Raw genomic sequence first — 23,978 nt, forward strand, 5'->3', positions numbered from 1 at the left:
TAATTATTATTCATAATAATATTGTACCGGTACTGAAATAATAGTAAAATTTCGATTTAAAATATAATTTTTTATAAAAAGATTAAAAAATCGTAATTATTTTTTATGAAACACGTTAAATTGGGTTATTTTACGACGCTGTATCAACATCTAGGTTATTTAGCGTCTGAATGAAATGAAGGTGATAATGCCGGTGAAATGAGTCCGGGGTCCAGCACCGAAAGTTACCCAGCATTTGCTCGTATTGGGTTGAGGGAAAACCCCGGAAAAAACCTCAACCAGGTAACTTGCCCCGACCGGGATTCGAACCCGGGCCACCTGGTTTCACCGCCAGACGCGCTGACCGTTACTCCACAGGTGTGGACACACGTTAAATATTTATGAAATATTTACCAATTGAACTGAAAATTTGTGTGTAGACTATACAGGGTGGAAGTGAAATAGACTTGTAGATTTTCAGAACGAATAGCTTTTGTTGTATGTAACAAAAAACTATAATATCATATTGGTCGAATGTTAATAGTTTTTTTTTCATAAAAATGTTTTTTTTTTTCTAAAATGTTAAACAACCTCTTATTCGGTAACTATTGCGAGTAGGATCGTGATTTTTGTCGTTATCAATAGGAAAACTAATAAAGAATAATTTATCCCTCTGGCGTATTTCAATATTGTGAACGGTTTTCGTGTAAATTTAATTTTAAAAACCTCTAAATTCAAGCCACTCCACGATGAGAGTTGGTTGCAACACAGCGCCAGCTCATCTAGCGAGACACACCGAGTTACCGAGTTCGTTGACCTCTTACATCTGTATCACAAGAAGCGTGTGTTCGCGGCGATGTTGTCGGACTGCTGAAACTTCAAACTTAATTTTCTAATTAACCGTGCATTTAATCACAAAACGTAATAAAGGTTTTCTATTCATTTCAGTGTACCCTATCGTCCCTTTAAATTTGCAAGGTTGTTTCACTTCCACCCTGTATATTTCAAATAATATCTGCGCAAAAAAGAAAAAAAAATTACGGGTCCAATATTTCACAATTTTCAAATTTCATTTCGGTGTACAGTACCCATAAAAAGTTGATACAAAATCGTAATAATAAAAATCCACGCCTCGATCTTTTTCTTTCTTATTTTAATACGAAAATTCTCATTCTTAGGTTTCAGCAATGTTCATCGTAAATAAATATACTCATCTTTTAATTTCATTGTAATAAACTACTATGTACATTATTCTGACTCAATACTTTTAGTAAAACATTGACGAATTCTCTATAGAATCCAGAGAACAGGCTTTTTCCTAGTGTAATAACTGTTTTAGTGTAAGTTTCATATCACTTATTGCTTACAACAATTCAGATTTGCAACCACGGTGTAAAATTGCTTCCTCCGCTATTCTTACGTATACCAGGACGATTTTGTGAATGAAGCATAAACTTGTTCTCTTATGGATGTATTAAGTAAGGATCTTTAACTTCACTTGCACTGCAGGCTGTTTGTTTTCATTTTATATATGACCGCGAATATTGACATACTTATGCATATTTCAGCATTCAGTGTCTCTCGTTGTGCACATGGTTCCATACAAGAAAGACTGAATATGTGAAAACCAAGAGAAAAGCTAACCAAAGCTCTCGTGTAGCCTATAGAAGGTGTTACAGCCGTCTTCGATCGCTTCTTACCCATGTAGCTTTTGATTTATAAAGTTCTTCATGAGTATACACAATGACAGAGAGACAAATGCAGAGTTCCTCCTATATATATCGATCGTACACCTTGGAACTGCCAGACAAGAGACCTATCCCAACCTGTCAGGTGGTATCCTTCCACGAACTAATAATACAGATTGAACTAGAAAGAGCAACAAGTCATTTTGTTTGTCCTTCCATATTGATTCAGGCCATTTCAGAGCGAAGTTGAAATGCATTAAGAATTCGATGTGAGAGGCACAGGGAGGGAGTAGCAGCTGCAATGGACAAAGAACGCTTCACCTTCAATGCTGTTAGGCTTGCTGCTTAGAAGGGTCCTTAGGCCTTAAACTCTGTGACAGAGGGAAATCCACTTTATTGCACAGATGAAAATGGATGTTGGGTGTAAAGTCGACACCATTTTGTGACCAATGTAAAAAAAAAAACAAACGAAATCACTAATATAAAACAGTTGAAGCCCGTCGTCATGGCAGTTAAAAAAAAAGAGAGACGCTTGTTTAAAAAAAGTTTCAACCCGTTGCCATGACAATTAAAATAAATAAAAAAGACGATCGAGCTCCATCTAGGCATTCCACCTTTCAGTATGTGAGTATTTCGTGTGTGTGTTTCTGGAGAAACGAGTGATTGGATGACGATGAACCGCACTAGCGACGTATGTACAGTAACAGTTGTCGTGGTTTTTGCTATTAATCTTTTTCCTTTTTGTCCGCCTTCGCCTCTTTCTTCTCCTTCTTCTTCTCCGCTTTGGCTTCTTTCTTGCTTTCTTTCTTCTCCGTCTTCGCTTCTTTTTTACTTTCTTTCTTGTCAGTTTTGCTACTGTCCTTTTTTTCCGTTTTCACTTCTTTCTTCTCTTCTTTCTTGTCTGCTTTAGCTTCTTTCTTCTCCGACTTCTTGTTCTGCTTCTCCTCCTTCTTTTTATTGTCCAAGTTCTCATCCTTGTCTTTCCTTTCGTCCTTCTTCTTGTCTTCTCTCCGCTTCTCTCCCTTCTTCTTGTCTTCTTTGTTGGCAGGTTTCAATGGCGACCGGAAGTACGTGGTTGTTGTGGTGGAGGTGGTTGTTGTAGTAGTGGTGGTGGAGTTCTTGAGCAGTGGCGTCGTTTCTAGTTGCGTCACAATTTTCTGAGCACATCTGCAACAAGAGACACGCTTTTATTTTAAGAAAATACTCATTAGCCGCCACGTAAACACATATCAGCTCCTCCTTGCTTCATTTCGTAACGAAGAGACTCCCTAAAACAACAGTTTTGTATAATATACAAGGGTTGGATAAAAGGCTATGGCAACACTGCTGTCACCAGTGGCGTAGCATGAAATTTTGAGCAGGGGAAGCTAACTCAAGTTGTTTTTCTTGTACATATGAGAAAACGTATTACAAAAATACAGTCTTAAAATAAATAGTGTAGTAGTCAATGTCAAGTCAGCAGTCGAGGATTGGTTGGAACCTCGTAACACCAGTAAGGCATGACCTCAAATGGTACGTAGTAAAATATGATTTCATATCTCTAACAAATAGACACGGTCATTTGTTTTTTTAAATCGCACTTTTGTTCGTAAGTCAGTCTTGATAATAGAATTGTCCTAAAAATTCAAGTAAATTGGTGTCAGGAACTGTTATTTCACTCATTATTTATTATATCAGCCACAATGCACACTAACACTTCAACTGAACACAACTCACGAAAGGGATAACTCGGAAACTACATTATTTTCAATGTAAAAGCTAGCTTCTTGCGAGCCTTGCGACCAGGGTAGTTTAGTTAGAAAAAGATGGAAAATCTGCAGGGTGGGTTACACAGAAGAATGAGTGTAAGAAATCAGTCTGCTTGGAAGTTGGTGTGTGCAGGCTTATTGTTCACTGCTGCATCACAAATCATCCTGAGCTGCCGCAACACAATATTTAACGCGTAAATATAAATTATATTAAAATTAATAAATAATTTTGTTCATAAACTGCAGGTTTATTATGAAATTATTATTAATTGGGGAAGCTGAGCTGTTTAGCTTACATTGACGCTACGCCACTGGCTGTCACGTGACGATGGTGCGTTCGAGAGCTGCGAGCTGTGTTGACATGAACAAGGACTGTTAGATGAGTTAGTGCAGCCAGCGGCGACAGTACTCTGTCAATCTACTGCAGTGTGTGGAACGTTGACTTTCATAGGGATAGTGCGAGCGCCCTAAGACCACGTTTACAAAACTAGAGTAACGTTCCTGGATCAAAATTGAAATGGCACGAGGTCGTAGTGCACAAGAATGTTTTCAGGGATTGCGTGAAGCATGTGGCGATGCAACGTTGCCATATCGGATAGTGACACCACAGTCTACTATATACAGTCGCGAAGCTTGAGGTGATTTTTTGCAAATCTCGTGATAAAGCGCTCCAAGCGGTTAGCAACTAGAAACAATAGACTATCCACGGTCGACTTTGGACTGTGTCGTATTTCCATCGAGTACCAGCTCGTTGCGTATTTCACATTGATGCTTGTGGAATGTTCGTTATTGGTTGTAATGAAAATGTTAATGGCTAAAAGACAATAATTGGAATAATAATATTTTACTAGAGACGCAGAAAAATTAAGTTTGTTTTAATGAAATTTATTGATCACGTTTTATTTTCAATTCTGGTGGGATTATTATTGCTTAGGCCTACTTTTTTTTACAAAGGATATGTTTTTAATTATAGCTGTTAATTTTGTTATTTTTATTTGTTACTTTACTAGAGACGTAGAAAAAGTCTGTTACAATAAAATTTATTGATCACGTTTTATTTCCAATTCTGGTGTGATTATTAATGCTTAACCTCATCCCACTTTGTTAACTACGTAAGCATACACTACAAGTACCGGTATACGTAAGTTACTCCATTAATTCATATTTCCATTATTATTGTTGTAAAGGGAAATGAAAATTAATATTTATTGGTTTCATAGTTAATTATCGCTATAATCTTGAATGAGTGAAGCGATTATAGTAAATTTCAGTTCGTTTTGCACAAACCAAAATCATATTAACCTATTTCTTGCAGGTATCTTCGAGTTTATGGTGGAATTTAATATACTTCATTAAAATAATAAATTAACTTTATGCATTTAATATTTCAATAATGGAAGGAAGATGTTAATTTTTCCAAAAGAACACAACGAAAGTGTAACATATTTTGTCGTCTACTAGGAGAGAGATCTGCGATGATGAGGCGATAGTAGCGATCCTAGTGGTGGGCAACTACTCATGTTTGCATTTTTACTACATATTAGCTTCGCGACTGTATATAGTAGACTGTGGTGATACGATGGGTTAAAGTGTTCCGGGAAGGTCTTGTTGGACCGGTACCAAAGGGAACGTGACGACTTTCTTGGACGAATCGTCGCTAGGGACGAAACCTGGACTCGCCCGTATGAACCAAACTTGAAACGCCAATCAAATGAATGGCAGCATCCCGGTTCTCCTCCTCCAAAGAATGTGCGCCCTATTCAAAGTGCTGTGAAGGTGATGTTCATTGTAACGTATGACATTGATGGGGTAGGCCTAATACTGCACCACGCTGTACCTCCAAGGCAGATTGTAAACTCAGACAACTACTGCAGGTTCCTGCAGCACCACCTTCGTCCAGCACTCAGGAGAAAACTTGGTGGTACAGAACCCCATCATTCTTCATGACAATGCAGGGAGTCACACCGTTGCTTCTGTCAAGGACCTCTTACGCCGCTGGCAATGGGAGATTCTGGAACACCCACCCTACTCACCCGATATGAGTCCATGCGATTACGATCTCTTCACCAAAGTGAAAGAACCACTGCGAGGGACCCGGTACAATACCAGAGATGAACTTACCCGTGCTATAGGACGGTCAATACGAAACATCAACAAAGATGGACGCGCTGATGGTGTACGACGCCTTCCAAACATTTGGAAAAAGGTAATAAATAAGGGGGGCGACTATTTCGAAGGCACGTCACAAATATCGAACTGTTGCCATTACTTTTTATCCAACCTTTTGTATAATCACACCTTGCTATGAGTGGACACCCATCATTAATTAATTAACGCTATACCTCGTTTTCAATAAAATGTTGAATGGCAGCGTTCGGCATTTGTTTCTATCTATATCCATGAGGTCATTACGGAGTGAGTTTAATTCTAAATGATGTAGATCATTTCCAGAGACCGGAAGTTTAGGCATTATGAATCATTAAAATAGGCAGGCAAAAAGACATCATAAATAGCTAAAATAGGCATTATAAGGCAATTACAAAAACCTTGCACTGAATCTGAGAGACTAATGTGACATAAAAATCGATCAACGAACAATCGACAAATTACCGACGTCATCGTTTGTGTTACAATGTTGATAAATCAACTGAAAAAATTTCCCGCAATTTCGGAACATGCTTTACGATACCGTCACGTTACGCGCACCCTCTCCCCGAAGAGCCCGCGGTCGTAGACGAAGGCCTAGTGATTAATCCACCACTGCTCCTGAAGATAATTCTTCCTTCTTTGGGTTCTTAATTTAAAATTAATTTTGAAATGTGATACGATATCTAAATGATCTTTTGACTTTTCCCTATTCTGATTTACTTTACACAATAATGAAATCATCTAATGTCGTCGTTTGATATCATGTTAAGATTTTAACAGTCTGAAGGGATTTCAACTTAGCTGCCGTAATTCTACTTTCGTTTTTCTTAACGTACTCACTTACAATGTAAAGTCAATCCTTATGAAACTGTAAGTGTATAGATTTAAGAAATGTATTTTTAATGATATTGCGATCGTTGGATAGGTTCCTTGATGTTCTTTTGTTTTCTTATTTACAGTATGTCCTCATGGCCAACTGTAACTATAATTTACGATTCATTCATACACGTTTTAACATCAAAGTCATATCGCATGTGTAGGATCTTTGCATACATCAGTAGGCTGTGGGCTATTGTTGTGATTCTGTTTCTATTGGCGTATCGATAGTGTTGAACGGTAAGCTCGTATATGAAAAATGAACAAAATGAGATTTCACTTTGTCATAAAATAGTAATATGCGTTACAAGAGCGGTATGTTGAAGTTTTCATGTTTGAGGAAAAGTTTGAAAAAGCGAAACGTAGTTGAGCTTTTTTAATTTCCGAGAATTGAAAGAAAACATACCGCTCGTGTATCGTACATTATTTTGTGCGAAGATCGTTTATTACATACCTGAAAGAGGAATTTTAGTTGCAATAAAATCTCCATCTTGGTTTCTGTTCAATGACGGCAAATTTGCAAAACAAAAATATCTATCTTCAGCATTGTTGCTTTAAAATGTTTTCTGTGTTTACTATACTCCAGCAGGCCGTGATATACGTCTGTCTATGATGAGTATGGAATCTTGTTGATTTTTTCACGCCTTACTTAATGTTACTTGCATCACGAATGCACTAACTTTAGTGGAGTTGTAGAGTTTACTTAATTTTTTAAAATATTTAAAAACAATAATTAACAGTGCAATTTAGGTGAAATTGCGGTGGTAAGTTGCCAATTTATAATTATTACTATATTGAACATCTCTAAAAATAATATGTTAAAAGCCTAAAGCAGTAAAATCAATATGTCACTTAAGCGGTAAGAAGAGGGAAAATGTTATGTGTGTTAGGTTGGGAATACTGAATGTGGAATTTTAGACTTTCCGCGGATTGGTTTTGTGCGGAAACGAAGCAAATACGCACGATCTCGCACCAAAAAGTTTTTCCGAATCTTTTCGAAACACATCTTATGTCCAGGCATGGAGAATGTTTAAACAAAAACCGCCCTAAATAAGGGTTCGATAGATCGGCCTACTAATCAATTCATAAAGAATAATAAGTAAACAAAACAATTTTGTGAAATTTGAAAAGAAAAAGAAAAAACATTAAGAAATCATTTACAATAAAAATTTTGTTGGGTACAAATGATTACTAATTATAGTTAAGGATAATTTTAACACATGAGATCCTCTGGCATCAATCGTTGCATCAGAAATTTTATATTGTTTAAGTTGATTTAAAGTTGATTTAAAGTTTCTCGTGGGATCGTGCCACGGGCACCGAACATGAGCCCAAAAACTGTCCAATGTGTGATGTGGTATTGTGCTCCGAGATGCTGACAACAAGGCTCATATATGAGTTATTTTTCACGACACACCTCTTGTGGCTGTTGCTCATGCATCTCAAAACGGATTGTGGGATCAAGAATGACACTCTTATCCTTCTGCCGATCAATTATGATGATATCAGCCCGTCTAGTAGAGCCATCAGAAGAGACGCAACCAACCTCCTCATAAACCTCATAGGAAGCATTCTGACGGATTGAAGCTGCGATGAGAGAACGAACCGTATTATGTCTGTTGATTCGGAGCAATTCTCCAGGATGGCAGAAACCCAAGACGTGAGGAAGCGTCTTTACAAGAAAATAATTAAATACCCTCTTATGTCAGATATTTATTCGTTATCAAGATATTAAAATGTTTTTTTTTTTTTTCGCTCTTCTGTAAAATTGAATATTTTGACATACGAAGTTGCTGTTCAACACCATCAATATGTTATACACAATGGGCCAAAAAAAAAAAAAGGCACAAAATTTAAATGATTATATTCCAGTAGCTAGTAATTTCAATTGAAAGTTCATTTCACCGGCAAATTTCACAGTCCTTGTAGACCGGGAAAGTACTGTAATGTTTAATTTTTTACCATTTATTAAACATTATTTTTTATTTTTTTGTAAGGCCGTGCAAAATCGATCGTTTATGCCGAACTAAGCATTATGGTCTTACGAGTTCAGCAGGCCAAGCCGTTTGTTGTGCTATCGTCATTTGTTTTCTTCCGTTTTGAGTTCTCATTTTGTGAATAATAGGTCACTTAACGAACGAAGACAAGATTTTCATTAAACATTTGCACCAATAAGATAATTTATCTGCCCGTCAAATTGTAAGGAACTACACTCAGCGAGAATGGTCTGTTTCAAGTGTACAACGATTGATTAGCAAGATACGGACATGATATCCCTCCTGAGAGATTATTGCGTGAAAGATCGCATTTCTCAGATTCTCTGATGATTTCCGCTGGAGTTTCAAACGAGATCTTAATCCTATGGACTATTTTGTATGGAGTCAACTACAAAAAGAAGTTTACTACAAAACAAGAATTCGTAATATTGAACATTTAAGACAACGCCTTCTTGAATGTTGGGACCGGCTTGATCAAATACAGATATCCAGTGCAATTGGACAATGGTTGTGCGGGAAAATGGCGGTCGCATAATACATCATTTTTAATTTTGATTATTTGAAAGATCATGAATTATTATTCATTTTACCAGCATTCAGTTTCTGCATTTTGAAATAATAAATTGTCTTCAAAAACCACATTTTTCGCATCATTGTGTACTGACCTCCGTAAGATTTTAATTGAGCCATAAAAAACGTAATAAAAAGTCCTGCTCATCTTTAAAGTCTATTCTTTCCAACAGTGTATTCATTATAAATTAATGTTATGTTATTTCCGAAATTAGAAATACATGGGAGAAACAGTAACAAATATAAATGATATTTGGGAGGAAATTAAACACACAATAAATATGGGAAATGCCTGTTATTATTCGGTTGAGAAGCTTTTATCATCCAGTCTGTTGTCAAAAAATCTGAAAGTTAGAATTTATAAAACAGTTATATTACCGGTTGTTCTTTATGGTTGTGAAACTTGGACTCTCACTTTGAGAGAGGAACATAGGCTAAGGGTGTTTGAGAATAAGGTGCTTAGAAAAATATTTGGGGCTAAGAGGGATGAAGTTACAGGAGAATGGAGAAAGTTACACAACACAGAACTGCATGCATTGTAATCTTCACCTGACATAATTAGGAACATTAAATCCAGACGTTTGAGATGGGCAGGGCATGTAGCACGTATGGGCGAATCCAGAAATGCATATAGAGTGTTAGTTGGGAGGCCTGAGGGAAAAAGACCTTTGGGGAGGCCGAGACGTAGATGGGAGGATAATATTAAAATGGATGAGAGGGAGGTGGGATATGATGATAGAGACTGGATTAATCTTGCTGAGGATAGGGACCAATGGCGGGCTTATGTGAGGGCGGCAATGAACCTCCGGGTTCCTTAAAAGCCGAAAATAGAGTATTTCTAATTTTGTGTCTTTTTTGGCCCACTGTGTGTATGGCTTGTATTCATTCCGATTCCAATTTCTTTAACCATTATGACAATAGTGATGACGACGGTGTTGAATCATGGTAATGTTAATTTCCAATCCGGCATTTGCAATTGTAACTGAGATAAACCATGAAAAATTCCTATCAGATTAGCCAACAACGGGGCTTGAACCCGCAAGTCTAGTGCGTTACCACTGAACCACCTCGCTCGATATAGTAATATGCGTTACAAGAGCGGTATGTTGAAGTTTTCATGTTCGAGGAAAAGTTTGAAAAAGCGAAACGTAGTTGAGCTTTTTTTAATTTTCGAGAATTGAAAGAAAACATACCGCTCGTGTATCGTACATTATTTTGTGCGAACATCGTTTATTACATACCTGAAAGAGGAATTTCTAACTAGTTGCAATGAAATCTCCATCTTGGTTTCTGTTCAATGACGACAAATTTGCAAAACAAAAATATCTATCTTCAACATTGTTGCTTTAAAATGTTTTCTGTGTTTACTATACTCCAGCAGGCCTTGATATACGTCTGTCTTTTTTTCCCCCCAGTCTATAAATGCGAACTTAAAACAAACGGCTTCCTTAATGTTACATGCATCACGAAATGCAGTAACTTTAGTGGAGTTGTAGAGTTTACTTAATTTTTGAAAATATTTAAAAACAATAATTAACAGTGCAATTTAGGTGAAATTGCAGTGGTAAGTTTCCAATTTATAATTTACTATATTGAACGTCTCTAAAAATAATATGTTAGAAGCCTAAAGCAGTAAAATCAATATGTCACTTAAGCTGTAAGAAGAGGGAAATTGTTATGTGTGTTAGGTTGGGAATACTGAATGTGGAATTTTAGACTTACCGCGGATTGGTTTTGTGCGGAAACCAAGCAAATACGCACGATCTCGCACAAAAATGATTTAACTATATTGCCTTCCAGGTATAACTAAAATAAATCAATTGTTTTTGGACGTAATTGTTTACTGTTTAGAATATGGAGTTGTTTACAGTTTTTAGAAATCTCTATTCAGTTGTTTACAGTTTTTTAGAAATCAACCTATATTTCAAGGCCGCTGCCTAAGGACGTTGCTATGACAACCCATCTGTTTCTGAAAGATCGACAATGCAAACTCTCAATTCTGAACAAGTCGCTTTCAGAATTTTCAACGAGAATTCTATCTGCATGGCCATATCGATCGTACAAGATTATTCGTAGTGGACTTTAGCAGAGAACATTTAGCCGCCTCTGTCCAGGCTGCACATTGTGTTCTATTCACCCCACGTAGAAGACTGCATAGAATTCGGAAGCGTAGCTCTCCTCTGGGAGCTCCGAGACGGATGGGCCCTTTATATTCGCTTAGGTACATACACGTAACTTATATATTATATATCTCATTCCTGTTACAGAACTAATATCAAGTACATGAGCACCCAACAAAAAGGCAATATTACAATAGCAAGGCTTTCGGCCGGTTCCACGAACGTTCGTCAACTTAATATCCGTAGATTTTATAACGATTGTTAAAACAAAAACCGCTTTTCATTGAAATATGTCAACAAATAATTAATCGACGACATACCAGTTTGACGGTTTATTACGCAATTGGAATTTTTGCATCTGGAAATGACAATGCAATAAGCCCACTTTCTTCCAACACTCCTACATGGCCAGAAAATTGGACAATGCTTAAAAAACACGAAAGAAATATTTGAAGTGCAGAAATAAGATAGGTACTTGCGGAAATGCATGGAAAGAACAAAAATGGATAGAATAAGAAATAGCCATATAAGAAAGACCAGCAACAGAAATAATAGGAACAAACGAATTGAGCTGGTTTGGCTACGTAAGCAGAATGGATAGTGATAGGAAATGGAAACAAATTTGGGAAACCAGAGTGGGAGGGAATAGAAGAAGATGACGGCCGAGAATAGAATGGGAAGGTTACATAGAGAAGTTAGTAAACAATAGAGGAAAGACTCTGCAGGAAATAAAAAGATTAACACAAGATCGAATAAAATGTAGGAAAATGATCACGACTAGCTGAGAAATCCAACACCTGAAATGGCAAAAGAAAAAGAAGAGGAAAAAGCATGTGGAAATGGCAGCACATCACAAATCTATACTAAGAAAGCCATTGAAATTATTAATATCCTATAATAGGGGAGCATGAAAGATCCTTGTAAATAAGACAACAAGAAACAAATGAAGAGAGAAGACGTAACTAAGAAAAATAAATGAAAGTACAGAAATAAATACGGTACAAGAAACACAAAAATTATGCAAAAAAGGGAAGTAAAAATACAAGTACAAAGATAAAATTACAATTTGTACAAAAAATTACTAACACATTATATTAATTGCCTAATATATTTACTGATTAAAATGGTATGGCTTGTATGCGACTATTTTGCGTGCGTGTATAAAGACTGTGATACGATAATAGGTAACTGAAGCTGAAGGCAAGGTGTAGAGTTGTGAAGGACTTGGAAAAGGAGAACAAGGGAACGCGAATTTATACTTTCGTTAAGCCGAATAATAATAATAATAATAATAATAATAATAATAATAATAATAATAATAATAATAATGTAATAATAATAATAATAATAATAATAATAATAATAATAAAAATTTAGCGAGATGGTATTTGCCGAGATAAGCCCGAAGGTTCGCCATAGATTGCCTGGCATTTGCCGTACGGTTTGGAAAAACCTGGGGAAAAAAACCCAACCAGTTAATCAGCCCAAACGGAAATCGAACCCACGCCCGAGCGCAACTCAAGATCGGCAGGCAAGTGTCTCAGCCGACTGAGCTACGCCAATGGTCAATAACAATAACACTAGTAGTAACAGTAGTTTTTAGTAGGTTATTTTACGACGCTTTATCAACATCTTAGGTTATTTGAAGGGCTCAGAGTCAAAGGCGACTAACCCGCAATTACAAAATGAGTAAATAAGAGTTGATATTAAGAGGATCCTGACAAAATGATTGGTTTCACAATTTATTTTAATTGGTCTACATTGAATAAATACAAAAAAAAAATATCATGAATCTATAACAACAGTGTATAGTTTTGAAAAAAAGGCTTAATAATGAGCAAAACAAAATTGTGGGTTGGTCGCCTTTAGCTCTGAGCCCTTCATCACAGTGAATGAAATGAAGGTGCTAATACCGGTGAAAAGAGTCCGGGGTCCAACACCGATAGTTACGCAGCATTTGCTCATATTAGGTTGGGGGGAATATCCCGGAAAAAATCTCAACCAAGTAACTTGCCCCGACCGGGAATCGAACCCAGGCCACCTGGTTTTGCGGCCAGACGCGCTAACCGTTACTCCACAGGGGTGGACTAGTAGTAATAGTAGTAGAAGCAGTAGCAGTATTCCATTTAACGAGGTTTTCAACTGTAGATATTATTAAGTGACGAAATAGAACGTGAACAGAAATGACTACAAGCTTTGCCACAAATCCACTATCAGAGTTTCATGGCCCTTTAAGTGCGGAGGATTTTATCCCTGTTTAGAATTCATCGTTCTGGTTGGGATTGAACTCTGGAATTTGAGATCCAATGGCTAGCCTGTAAGGCTTGATCACCAAGAATGACTGGCTGGTATATCAACACTGCATAGTTTCATGCACATGTATTCCATTATTCCGTCACTGAAGATTTAAACGTCTGTGATAAATAGTCCCTCAGATTAGGGTTCCCAGACGTATTGGAAAAAAAAAATATGGGACCCTTATCAGTTTTCACTGAATATGTTTAATATGCGCACCCATCAAATATATGCTAATCTTTCAAAGTGTGTGTGTAGTAAAGTTTACTACAGAAACACTTTACTAACTGAGCGTAAGTAAACAAATAGTAAACAAAATTGTTAGGGAGAATATTTGCATTAAGTTTAAGCTTCTTTATGCAAGTTGCTTTCAAATTGTTTTTTACCAAGTTATTATAGAAATAGCTACAAAATACACTAAGTTACTCACGTGACAATATTATTATAAATCAATCCGCCTTGGCCTTGTAATACTTCTCTAAAGAATGAATTTCACTTAACAATTATTTATTTTGAAGAATAATATCATGAAAAGCAACACAGCCCTCAATGAAGAATCATTTTACAGCAAGCATTGATTTTACTGTTTTTACAGACAATTTATTTTCTCATCACTCCATAGAACTGGAAAATATTCAAAAGCTGGCTCTCAAGCGTTGTCGTAATAATTCACCATTAAAATGAGACAAACTCACGGAGAGGAGAACGCGAATACGATTATGCGCACTGTTCAAAACATACAGAGATGAGCCTGCCTGGATAGAAATAAAAAATAGGTTGCAGCCGCCAGATTATTCTTCAAGGAACGACCACTCATATAAATTGAGGGAAAGAGGACAGAGGACGGACACTGGAAAGTTTTATTTCCTCAATCGTACTACCAGGGACTGGAATGCTTTACCTGCAGACTTACTAAAGGCTTTACCAATAACCAAAAATGTATCTAAAAATAGGCTTAAGAACTTTACTAATAGACGGTAGTATATTATACACACTATTTAAAGAGTGTAATTGATATTTTGTTATTTGAAGTGTTGTATCCGTGAAGAAGTGTGTTGTGTCAGTGAAGTGTGAAGTGTGTTGTCAGTGAAGTTTTACAGTTTATAGTGGCAGTGCAAATTATTTGAACAGTGAAAAGTTTTTGAAGTGTTAGTGAAATCAGGATAGAATCAGTGAAATGTGTCGTAGTTCCAGTGCAGTGAGTGAGTTATCAGCGAAATGAGTGTAGTGCTGAAAGGTACTTGTGCAGGTATGAACATATCATACTCGTGGGTTTTAGTTCGAACTTAGGGTTAAGATACAAATTAGATTTACTTTAAATGTTATTTTAAGTGACCGTGCTACATTTAGTTTAGCATGCTCCCTGTTATTGTTATTATTATTATTATTATTATTATTATTAGTATTAATTGTGTTTATTTTGTCATTATTGAGTGTAACTAGTTACTTCTGCTACCGGGTATATACTCATTTTCAGTGTAAATACATACATTTTATTTTAGTAGGTTATTTTACGACGCTTTATCAACATCTTAGGTTATTTAGCGTCTGAATGAGATGAAGGTGATAATGCCGGTGAAATGAGTCCGGGGTCCAACACCGAAAGTTACCTAGCATTTGCTCATATTGGGTTGAGGGAAAACCCCGGAAAAACCTCAACTTATCCCGACCGGGAATCGAACCCGGGCCATCTGGTTTCGCGGCCAGACGCGCTGACCGTTACTCCACAGGTGTGGACATTAAATACATACATACATACATACATGCATAGAGCGTTTATGGGAGAAAATAATCTTTCGACACACACATTTGTTCCAGGGATACACATAATGAACTCCACTACTCTCTTGAAATTTGTGAATTCTCCTTCAGTACTTTTAAAAAGATCCACTCAGACTTCATCTAAACGTTTGGTGTTGCCATCACTTGCCTTGAGAAATTAATAACTCACAATAATTGTTTCATAATAGTCCATCTACTCGTACAATGCAATGATGTAGTGCGATGTTTGTAATTTGTAATGTAGAATAGACATTGTAACTTTTTCATTTTTTTTTTCTCAGTTTAGAACTCTAAAATTCGGGACGGAAAGCTGTGCCTAAGACAACGGGACGCACTAGCGAAAAACTGGGACGATTTCGTATTTTACGGGACGACTGGGAACCCTATCTCAGATATTTATACCTAGCATACGCAGTTGCAACATTTAAATGTTGTTTTTCATCAAATGCTATAAATGCTATAAATCTTAAATGCCTCAATATAATTCAAATTTCAGCTTGTAGGATGCCTTTTAAAAGATGAGAAAATAAAATGTGTACAGAATAATACATCTGAACATTAATGCAGGGACACCAGAAAGGAAACGAAGCACTGCGTCACATTCCAGGTAAGTTCGTCTGCATTACAAGTCACACGCAATCGATTCGCTTCAGCGACACACTTAAGGAATAACATAAATGTCACTTACTGCGGAAAGTCATGTGACGCAACAATCCGCCTCCATTTCTCTTAGTGGGAATTGCTACTGAGAAGTCCAGAGAAGTAATAAAAGAGAATTCGTATAAATATTACTAATAGTCACAGTATAGGCAGTGATAATAGTGGCAGTAGGTTTATTGACGTCGTACAAAATATTGTCCAATATTCTTTTGAGAAGATTAACTTCATACGTAGATGAAATTATTGGGGATCATCAGTGTAGTTTTAGGCGTAATTCATCGACTATGATCACATATCACCGTCCTTCGCAAGTCTCTCGTGGCTCCGACTTAAAGAACGTAGAACTTTACACTCTTTGTCTTTACTCTTTCGAATTCTGCACACTTCAACACCAAATTACCTTTCGTCTCGTTTCTCTTATCTATACTCTAACCACGACGTAAATACCAGATCACTTATCTGTGGCACGCTAAGTATACCTCTTCATAGAACATCTTGTTATTCATCATCTTTTACAATATCCACCTCGCGTCAATGGAATTCCTTGTCACAAAGTATTAGGGGCTGCAAGACAATAAACACCTTTAAGAACAGCTTAAAAGATAACCTTATTAGCATTTCACTCCAATCATACTGATTTAAACTATCACTGACTACATTGTTACTTTTTTCTTAAGACATCATCCTGATTGTGCTGTATTTTAATTGTCTCGTAATAATCTCTTTCTATTATCTAATATTATTTGAAATATATTAACATTCTATGTATTTTAGTTTAATTCTGCTACACAGTTTATTTCAGTGTTTAATTAATAGTTCATAGTATTTTGTTGTTTAATTCGTAAATAACTCTTGTATACATGTAACTCTCATCTCAATCAAATTGTTGGATTCTTTGTAAGTTCATGCATATGTATATACACTTTTCGCTGGTTGAGTGGAAGAGAAGGCCTTACGGCCTTAACTCTGCCAGCTAAAATAAATCATTATTATTATTATTATTATTATTATTATTATTATTATTATTATTATTATTATTATTATTATTGATCAGATTTTTTTGTGTTCGACAGATAATGGAGAAAAATTGGAGTATAAGGCACAATGCATCAATTATTCAAAGACTTCGAAAAGGCATATGACTAGGTTAAAAATGAGGTTTTATATAATATTCTTACTGAATTTGGTATTCGCAAGAAACTAGTTCGATTAATTAAAATGTGTTTCAGTGAAACGTACAGCAGAGTCCGTATAGGCCAGTCTCTGTCAGATGCGTTTCCAATTATTCTCTGTGGGCTGAAGCAGGGAGATGCACTATCACCTTTACTTTTTAACTTCGCTCTAGAATATGCCATTAGGAAAGTTCAGGATAACACAGAGGGTTTAGAATTGAACGGGTTACATCAGCTGCTTGTCTATGCCGATGACGTGAATATGTTAGGAGAAAATGCGCAAACGATTAGGGAAAACACGGAAATTTTACTGGAAGCAAGTAAAGAAATAGGTTTGAAGTAAATCTCGAAAAGATAAAGTATATGATTATGTCTCGTGACCAGAATATTGTACGAAATGGGAATATAAAAATCGGAAATTTATCCTTTGAAAATGTGAAAATAGTCAAATACATTGGAGCAACAGTAACAAATATAAATGACGCTCGGTAGGAAATTAAACACAGAATAAATATGAGAAATACCTGTTATTACTCGGTTGAGAAGCTTGTTTCTTCCAGTCTGCCCTCAAAAGCGCTGAAAGTTAGAATTTATAAAACAGTTATATTATCGGTTGTTCTGTATGGTTGTGAAACTTGAACTCTTACTCTGAGAGGGGAACAGAGGTTAAGGGTCTTTGAGAATAAGGTGCTTAGAAAACTATTTGGGGCTAAGAGGGATGAAGTTACAGGAGAATGGAGAAAGTTACACAACACAGAACTGCACGCATTGTATTCTTCACCTGACATAATTAGGAACATTAAATCCAGACGTTTGAGATGGACAGGGCATGTAGCACGTATAGGTGAATCTAAAAATGCATATAGAGTGTTAGTTGGGAAAAATACCTTTGGGGAGGCCGAGGACATAGATGGAAGAATAATATAAAAATGGATTTGAGGAAGGTGAGATATGATTATAGAGACAGTATTAATCTTGCTCAGTATCAGTGGCGTAGCGTCAATGTAAGCTAAAAAGCTTAGCCTCCCCAGTTAATAATAATTTCATAATAAACCTGCAGTTTATGAAGAAAATTATTTATTAATTTTAATAGAATTTATATTTACGCATTAAATATTGTGATGCGGCAGCTCAGGATGATTTGTGATGCAGCAGTAAACAAGAAGCCTGCACACACCAGCTTCCAAGCAGACCGGTTTCTTCTGTGTAATCCACCCCGCAGATTTTCCATCCCTTCCTAAGCTACTCTAGTCGCAAGGCTCGCAAAGAAGCTAGCTTTAACATTGAAAATAAGTAGTTTCCGCGTTTTCCCTTTTCGTCAGTTGTGTTCAGCTGAAGTGTTAGTGTGCATTGTGGCTAATATAATAAATAATGAGCGAAATAACAGTTCCTGACACTAATTTACTTGAATTTTTTTAGGACAATTGTATTATCAAAACTGACTTACGAACAAAAGTGTGATTTAAAAAACAAATGACCGACTCCCTTGCTGTGAATGAAGGACACAACCAAAAGACAGACGCATACTTACGTAATGATACTAATATATTGTGATTTCTCTAAGTATGACAGGGAGTGAGCTAATGTTATACGTATACGTGTCTATTTGTTAAGAGATATGTGTAAACCGTGAAATCATATTTTATTACGTATCATATGAGTCATGCCTTATTGGTGTTACTTACGATGTTCAACCAATCTTCGACTGCTGACTTGAAATTGACTACCGGGTACTATTTATTTTAAGACTGTATTTTTGTAATACGTTTTCTCATATTGCATGAAAGACAACTTGAGTTAGCTTCCCCTGCTCAAAATTTCATGCTACGCCACTGCTCAGTATAGAGTCCGATGGCGGGCTTATGTGAGGACGGCAATGAATCTCCGGGTTCTCTGAAAGGCATTTATAAGTAAGTGATTCGAATAATACAGGCAGTAGTAATACTCAGTGGTAGTAGTATTAGCAGTAAGTGTTAGTGGTGTCAATAGTTATAGTAGCAGCAATAGTGTCCCGAGAGGGGAAACGTACCAGGGAGAATTCTGAATTATCCTCCTCGAGAAGGCTTTGGTACACGTACAGGTCACCTCAAATATTTCATCGCGTTCAAGGAATGAGAAGCCTGTGTAACTTTGTGATCAATCAGATTGCCGCACTGCTTCTTAATACATTGCAATGAAGACTGGATTAGGTACCGTGGCATACAAAAGTCACTTGCCAAACGGGGAAAACAATATTATTTTGAAATGTCAAATATAAGACCATGACAAAGACAATAAGGATCATGACAAAGACAACAAGGACTATGACAAGAAACACAACATGGACTATGGTGTTTTTCGTGATCCATGTCGCGATCTTTATCGTGTTCCTTGCTGACTTTTTCATGATCCTTATCGTGATCCTCTTTTACTTTGTTGTGATCTTTATCATGGTTCGTGTTATCCTTATTGTAGTCCTTGTCATGTTTACCGTCTTTGTCATGGTACTTATCGTGCTCCTTGTTGTCTTTGTCGTGGTCCTTATCGCGGTCTTTGCTGACTTTGCTATGGTTCGTGAAATTTCTCGTGGTTCATGTCGTGCTCCTTATTGTTGGATTTATAGTTGAACTTGTCGTGGTGATTGGTCTTTGTTGTTGTCCTTGCTGTCTTTGTTATGATCCTTATTGTGAACCTTATTCTCTCTGTCGTGGTCATTATCGCGGTCTTTGCTGACTTTGTCATGGTTCTTGTCGTGATCCTGTTTTTTTTGTTGTGATCCTTGTCATAATTCATATGATCCTTACTGTAGTCCTTGTAGTTGACCTTATCGTTGTTCTTCTCTTGGTCCTTGCTGCCTTTATCATGTGCCTTATAGTGATTCTTGTTTTCTTTGTTGTGCTCCTTATCGTGGTCTTTGCTGTCTTTGTCATGCCTCTTGTCGCGATCCTCTTTTTCTTTATGTTGATTTTCGTCATGGTTCATGTCGTGATCCTTACTGTAATCCTGGTCATGGTCCTTCTCTTGATCCTTGCTGTCTTTGTCACGGTTCTTATTGTAATCCTTGTTTTTGTCGTGGTCGTTATCGTGGTCTTTGCTGACTTTGTCATGGTCTTTGTCGTCATCCTCTTTTTCTTTGTCGTGATCTTTGTCATGGTTCATGTCGTGATGTTTATTGTAGTCCTTGTCGTTGACTTTGTCGTTTGTCGTGGTCCTTCTTTTATTCCTTGCTATTTTTGTCATAGTCCTTATCGTGATCCTTGTTTTTGTCGTGGTCCAAATCGTTGTTTTTGTTAACTTTGTTATGGTCCTTACCGTGATCCTTGTCTTTGTCACGGTTTTGTCGTGATCCTCTTTTTCTATGTTGTGAACCTTGTCGTTGTTCGTGTCATTATCCTTACTGCATTCATTGTCATTGACCTTATCGTGGTCCTTCTCTTGGTCTTTGGTGTCTTTGTCAGGGTCCTTATCGTGATCCTTGTTGTCTTTGTCACGGTTTTGTCGTGATCCTCTTTTACTCTGTTGTGATCCTTGTCGTAGTTCATGTCATTATCCTTACTGCAGTCATTGTCATTGATCTTATCGTGGTCCTTCTCTTGGTCTTTGGTGTCTTTGTCAGGGTCCTTATCGTGATCCTTGTTGTCTTTGTCACGGTTATTGTCGTGATCCTCTTTTTTTGTTGTGATCCTTGTCGTGGTTCGTGTCATTACCCTTACTGTAGCCCTTATCCTTTCTGTAGTCCTTGTCGTTAACTTTGTGGTGGTCCTTTTTTTGTTTCTTGCTGTTTGTCATGGTCCTTATCGTGATCCTTGTTGTCTTTGTCATGGTCCTTATCGTGGTTCTTGTTTTTTCACGACCCTTATCGTAATCGTGGTCCTTATCGTCATCCTTATCGTGGTGTATGTTGTGGTCCATGTCGTTGTCCTTATCGTGTTTCTCGTTGTCCTTATCGTAGTCCTGGTCCTTGTCGTGATTCTCATCGGTGTCCTTGTCTTTGTCCATGTAGTCCTTATTGTCTTTGTCGTAGCCCATAGTGTCTTTGTTATTAACCTACATTTGTCATTTCAAAGTAATAATGTTTTCTTCCTTTCATAAGTGACTTTTGTGTCACACTATACCTTCCGTATTTTCATGAAAGGTAAAAGAACATGCACATAAACAGAGACGTAGGTCTACACCAGAAACAGACGGACAACTGATAATATTTTGCATTGGTGTATACTTTGGGTTAGGGTTGCGACAAGAGTAGGTTTTTGGTGAAAATACGCATGCGCGGCTAGACGTCTTCCTGCATGGCTACATCTATATTACTAGGGTGCTATTAGAAGTACACAGTAGTGATGATAATACTATTGGTAATAGTAGTATTGGTGGTGGTGATGGTGGTGGTGATAATAGTGGTACGGCATAAAGTGGTCTCCAAACATCGCATCGTGATTGGTGCACAAAATGCTATCCGCTCAACACAGAAAGTGACCTGTTCGAAGCTGCGTCTGTGGTTCAAGTGCTAGCGAGTTGGTCTTCCATCCAGGTGGCCTGGGTTCGATCCCCGGCCAGGTCGTGATGGAATTTGTGGTAGACAAAGCAGACATTGCAGAGAGTTTTTCTCGAGGTATTCCAGCTTCCCTCTACCATTCCACCAACACTCTCCACCTCCAATCATTCCATCTGTCATCTGAAATAGTAAAAATAGGCTGGGGTGAAATCTTGGGATAGCACGGGTTTCCGACGGTGTTCCGGGTCCCTGGGGCTCATCAGGCTACCCCACGGAACCTGGCTCTATCAGGGGCTAATGCAGGATGGCCCACCTGTCGGAGTCGGATAATCAGGAGTGGTTTGGGGCTTCGGGTCCCTGGGGCTTATCAGGATACTCGTCCGCGAAACGGAATCTGGCCCTATTAAGGGCTGAGGCAGGATGGCCCACCTGTCAGGTCGGATTCACGAATGTCACCCAGGTCACTTGCAGCACTTACACGGAGTAAGCACCGTCTTAAATTACGATGTGATTTTTTTTTTGCATATCATATAAGCTTATTATTATGATGTATCGAAGTACATTTCTGATATTTCCGTGCAGATATTCTGCGTCATATGATGAAAGATGAGTGGAACGGAGGAAAATTCTCTCCGGCACCGGAAATTGAACCCGGGTTTTCAACTCTACGTGCTGACGCTCTATCCACTAAGCCACACCGGATTCCCATCCGTCGGATCTCGGCCAGTTAGTCACTCATAACTAGTGCACCTCTGCACATATATGTACATTGTGCCACTGTCATACATATATGACGCACTGCATGAGGGTAGGCCACTAGAGGGAACCCAAGAGATGTAACTAAAACTGATAGGATTCAATCCGACATCGGGATGGGAATCCGGTGTGGCTTAGTGCGTAGAGCGTCAGCACGTAGAGCTGAAAACCCGGGTTCAAATCCCGGTTCCGGAGAGAACTTTTCTCCGTTCCATTCATCTTTTATCAAATCTAGCTTAGCTTACGTGTAATTATATCACAGTCTCAATGACAAAACAAGTAATGTGGTCGCATGTTGTATTGTGAGACACAATTATATCTTTTTTTTTTTTTACTTTATTTTATTATATAGGTATCGTTTTTTTCCTCAACATTTCTGGTCTTCTCTCCTGACAATGGCTTATTTGTAACCCACTTCTGAGGTTGGGGCGCCTGGAAGGCGGAGTTAAGCTGACCCGATGATATGACTATACGAATATGTGGTGCTAGGAGAGGTCTTAAACCTAAACTTTACCTAATTTCCAGATCCTGTACGAATATAGGAACAATTCCCTTTAAGGAAAAATTCCTGTGTTCTATCGAGGAATCAAATCCGGGACCTCATAAACTGTAACCAGAAGCTCCGACCACTAGACCATATTGTTATTTATCGATAATTTGTATTTATGTCTTTTTTGCATATATTTACAAAATGTAAATAAATTTTACTATTAGGGAAAACACGGGAATTTTACTTGAAGCAAGTAAAGAGATAGGTTTGGAAGTAAATCCCGAAAAGATGAAGTATATGATTATGTCTCGTGACGAGAATATTGTACGAAATGAAAATACACTATCTACCAAAAAGTAATTGGGCACCCAGGATTTTACGTGCTAGATGCCATGTTTCGGCGGTTACTATGCAGTGGTATGCAGACAATAATGTTCATCGGTTGGACTGGCCTGCACAGAGTCCTGCTTCAATCCCACTGAGCACCTTTGGGACGAATTGGACCGGAGATTGAGGTTTCGGGAAAATTGGTCAACTTCCATTGTCCAACTGAGTGCCATGTTGCAAGAGGAATGGCGACGCATTCCAGTGGATATCCTACACAAACTAGTGGAGAGCATGCCTGTCAGGGTGGCTGCTGTTATAGCAACAAGAGGTGGTACCACTAGGTTCTAAAGGGGCAAAAACAGTGTCCAATTACTTTTTGGTAGATAGTGTATAAAGACTGGAAATTATCTTTGAAGAGGTCGAAAAATTCAAATTTCTTGGAACAACAGTAACAAATATAAATGATACTCCGGAGGAAATTAAACGCAGAATAAATATGGGAAATACCTGTTATTATTCTGTTGAGAAGCTTCGATCATTTTATCATCCAGTCTGCTCTCAAAAAAGCTGGAAGTTAGAATTTATAAAACAGTTATATTACCAGCCCTTCTGTATGGTTGTGAAACTTAGACTCTCACTTTGAGAGAGGAGCAGAGGTTAAGAGTGTTTGAGAATAAGGTTCTTAGGAAAATATTTGGGGCTAAGAGGGATGAAGTTACAGGGGAATGGAGAAAGTTACACAACGCAGAGCTGCACGCATCATATTCTTCACCTAACATAATTAGGGACATTAAATCCAGACGTTTGAGATGGACAGGGCATGTAGTACGTATGATCGAATCCAGAAACACATGTAGTATTAGTTCGGAGTCCGGAGGGAATAAGACCTTTGAGGAGAC

At 37.6% G+C, this 23,978-nt stretch overlaps 1 protein-coding gene across 1 annotated transcript in view; it reads right to left on the minus strand.

Annotated features, from left to right (window-relative positions):
- Window positions 1-653: 653 nt before the first annotated feature.
- Window positions 654-23,978, minus strand: part of LOC138706618 (chromatin assembly factor 1 subunit A-B) — a 479,650-nt gene continuing 456,325 nt past the window's right edge. Inside the window, exon 6 of the mRNA XM_069836134.1 lies at window positions 654-2,834. Within this exon, the coding sequence (XP_069692235.1) occupies window positions 2,393-2,834 (442 nt within the window). The 3' untranslated portion in view covers window positions 654-2,392. The remainder of the gene's footprint in view (window positions 2,835-23,978) is intronic.

This window comes from Periplaneta americana, chromosome 9 (assembly GCF_040183065.1).
Source record: "Periplaneta americana isolate PAMFEO1 chromosome 9, P.americana_PAMFEO1_priV1, whole genome shotgun sequence".
NCBI lineage: Eukaryota > Metazoa > Arthropoda > Insecta > Blattodea > Blattidae > Periplaneta > Periplaneta americana.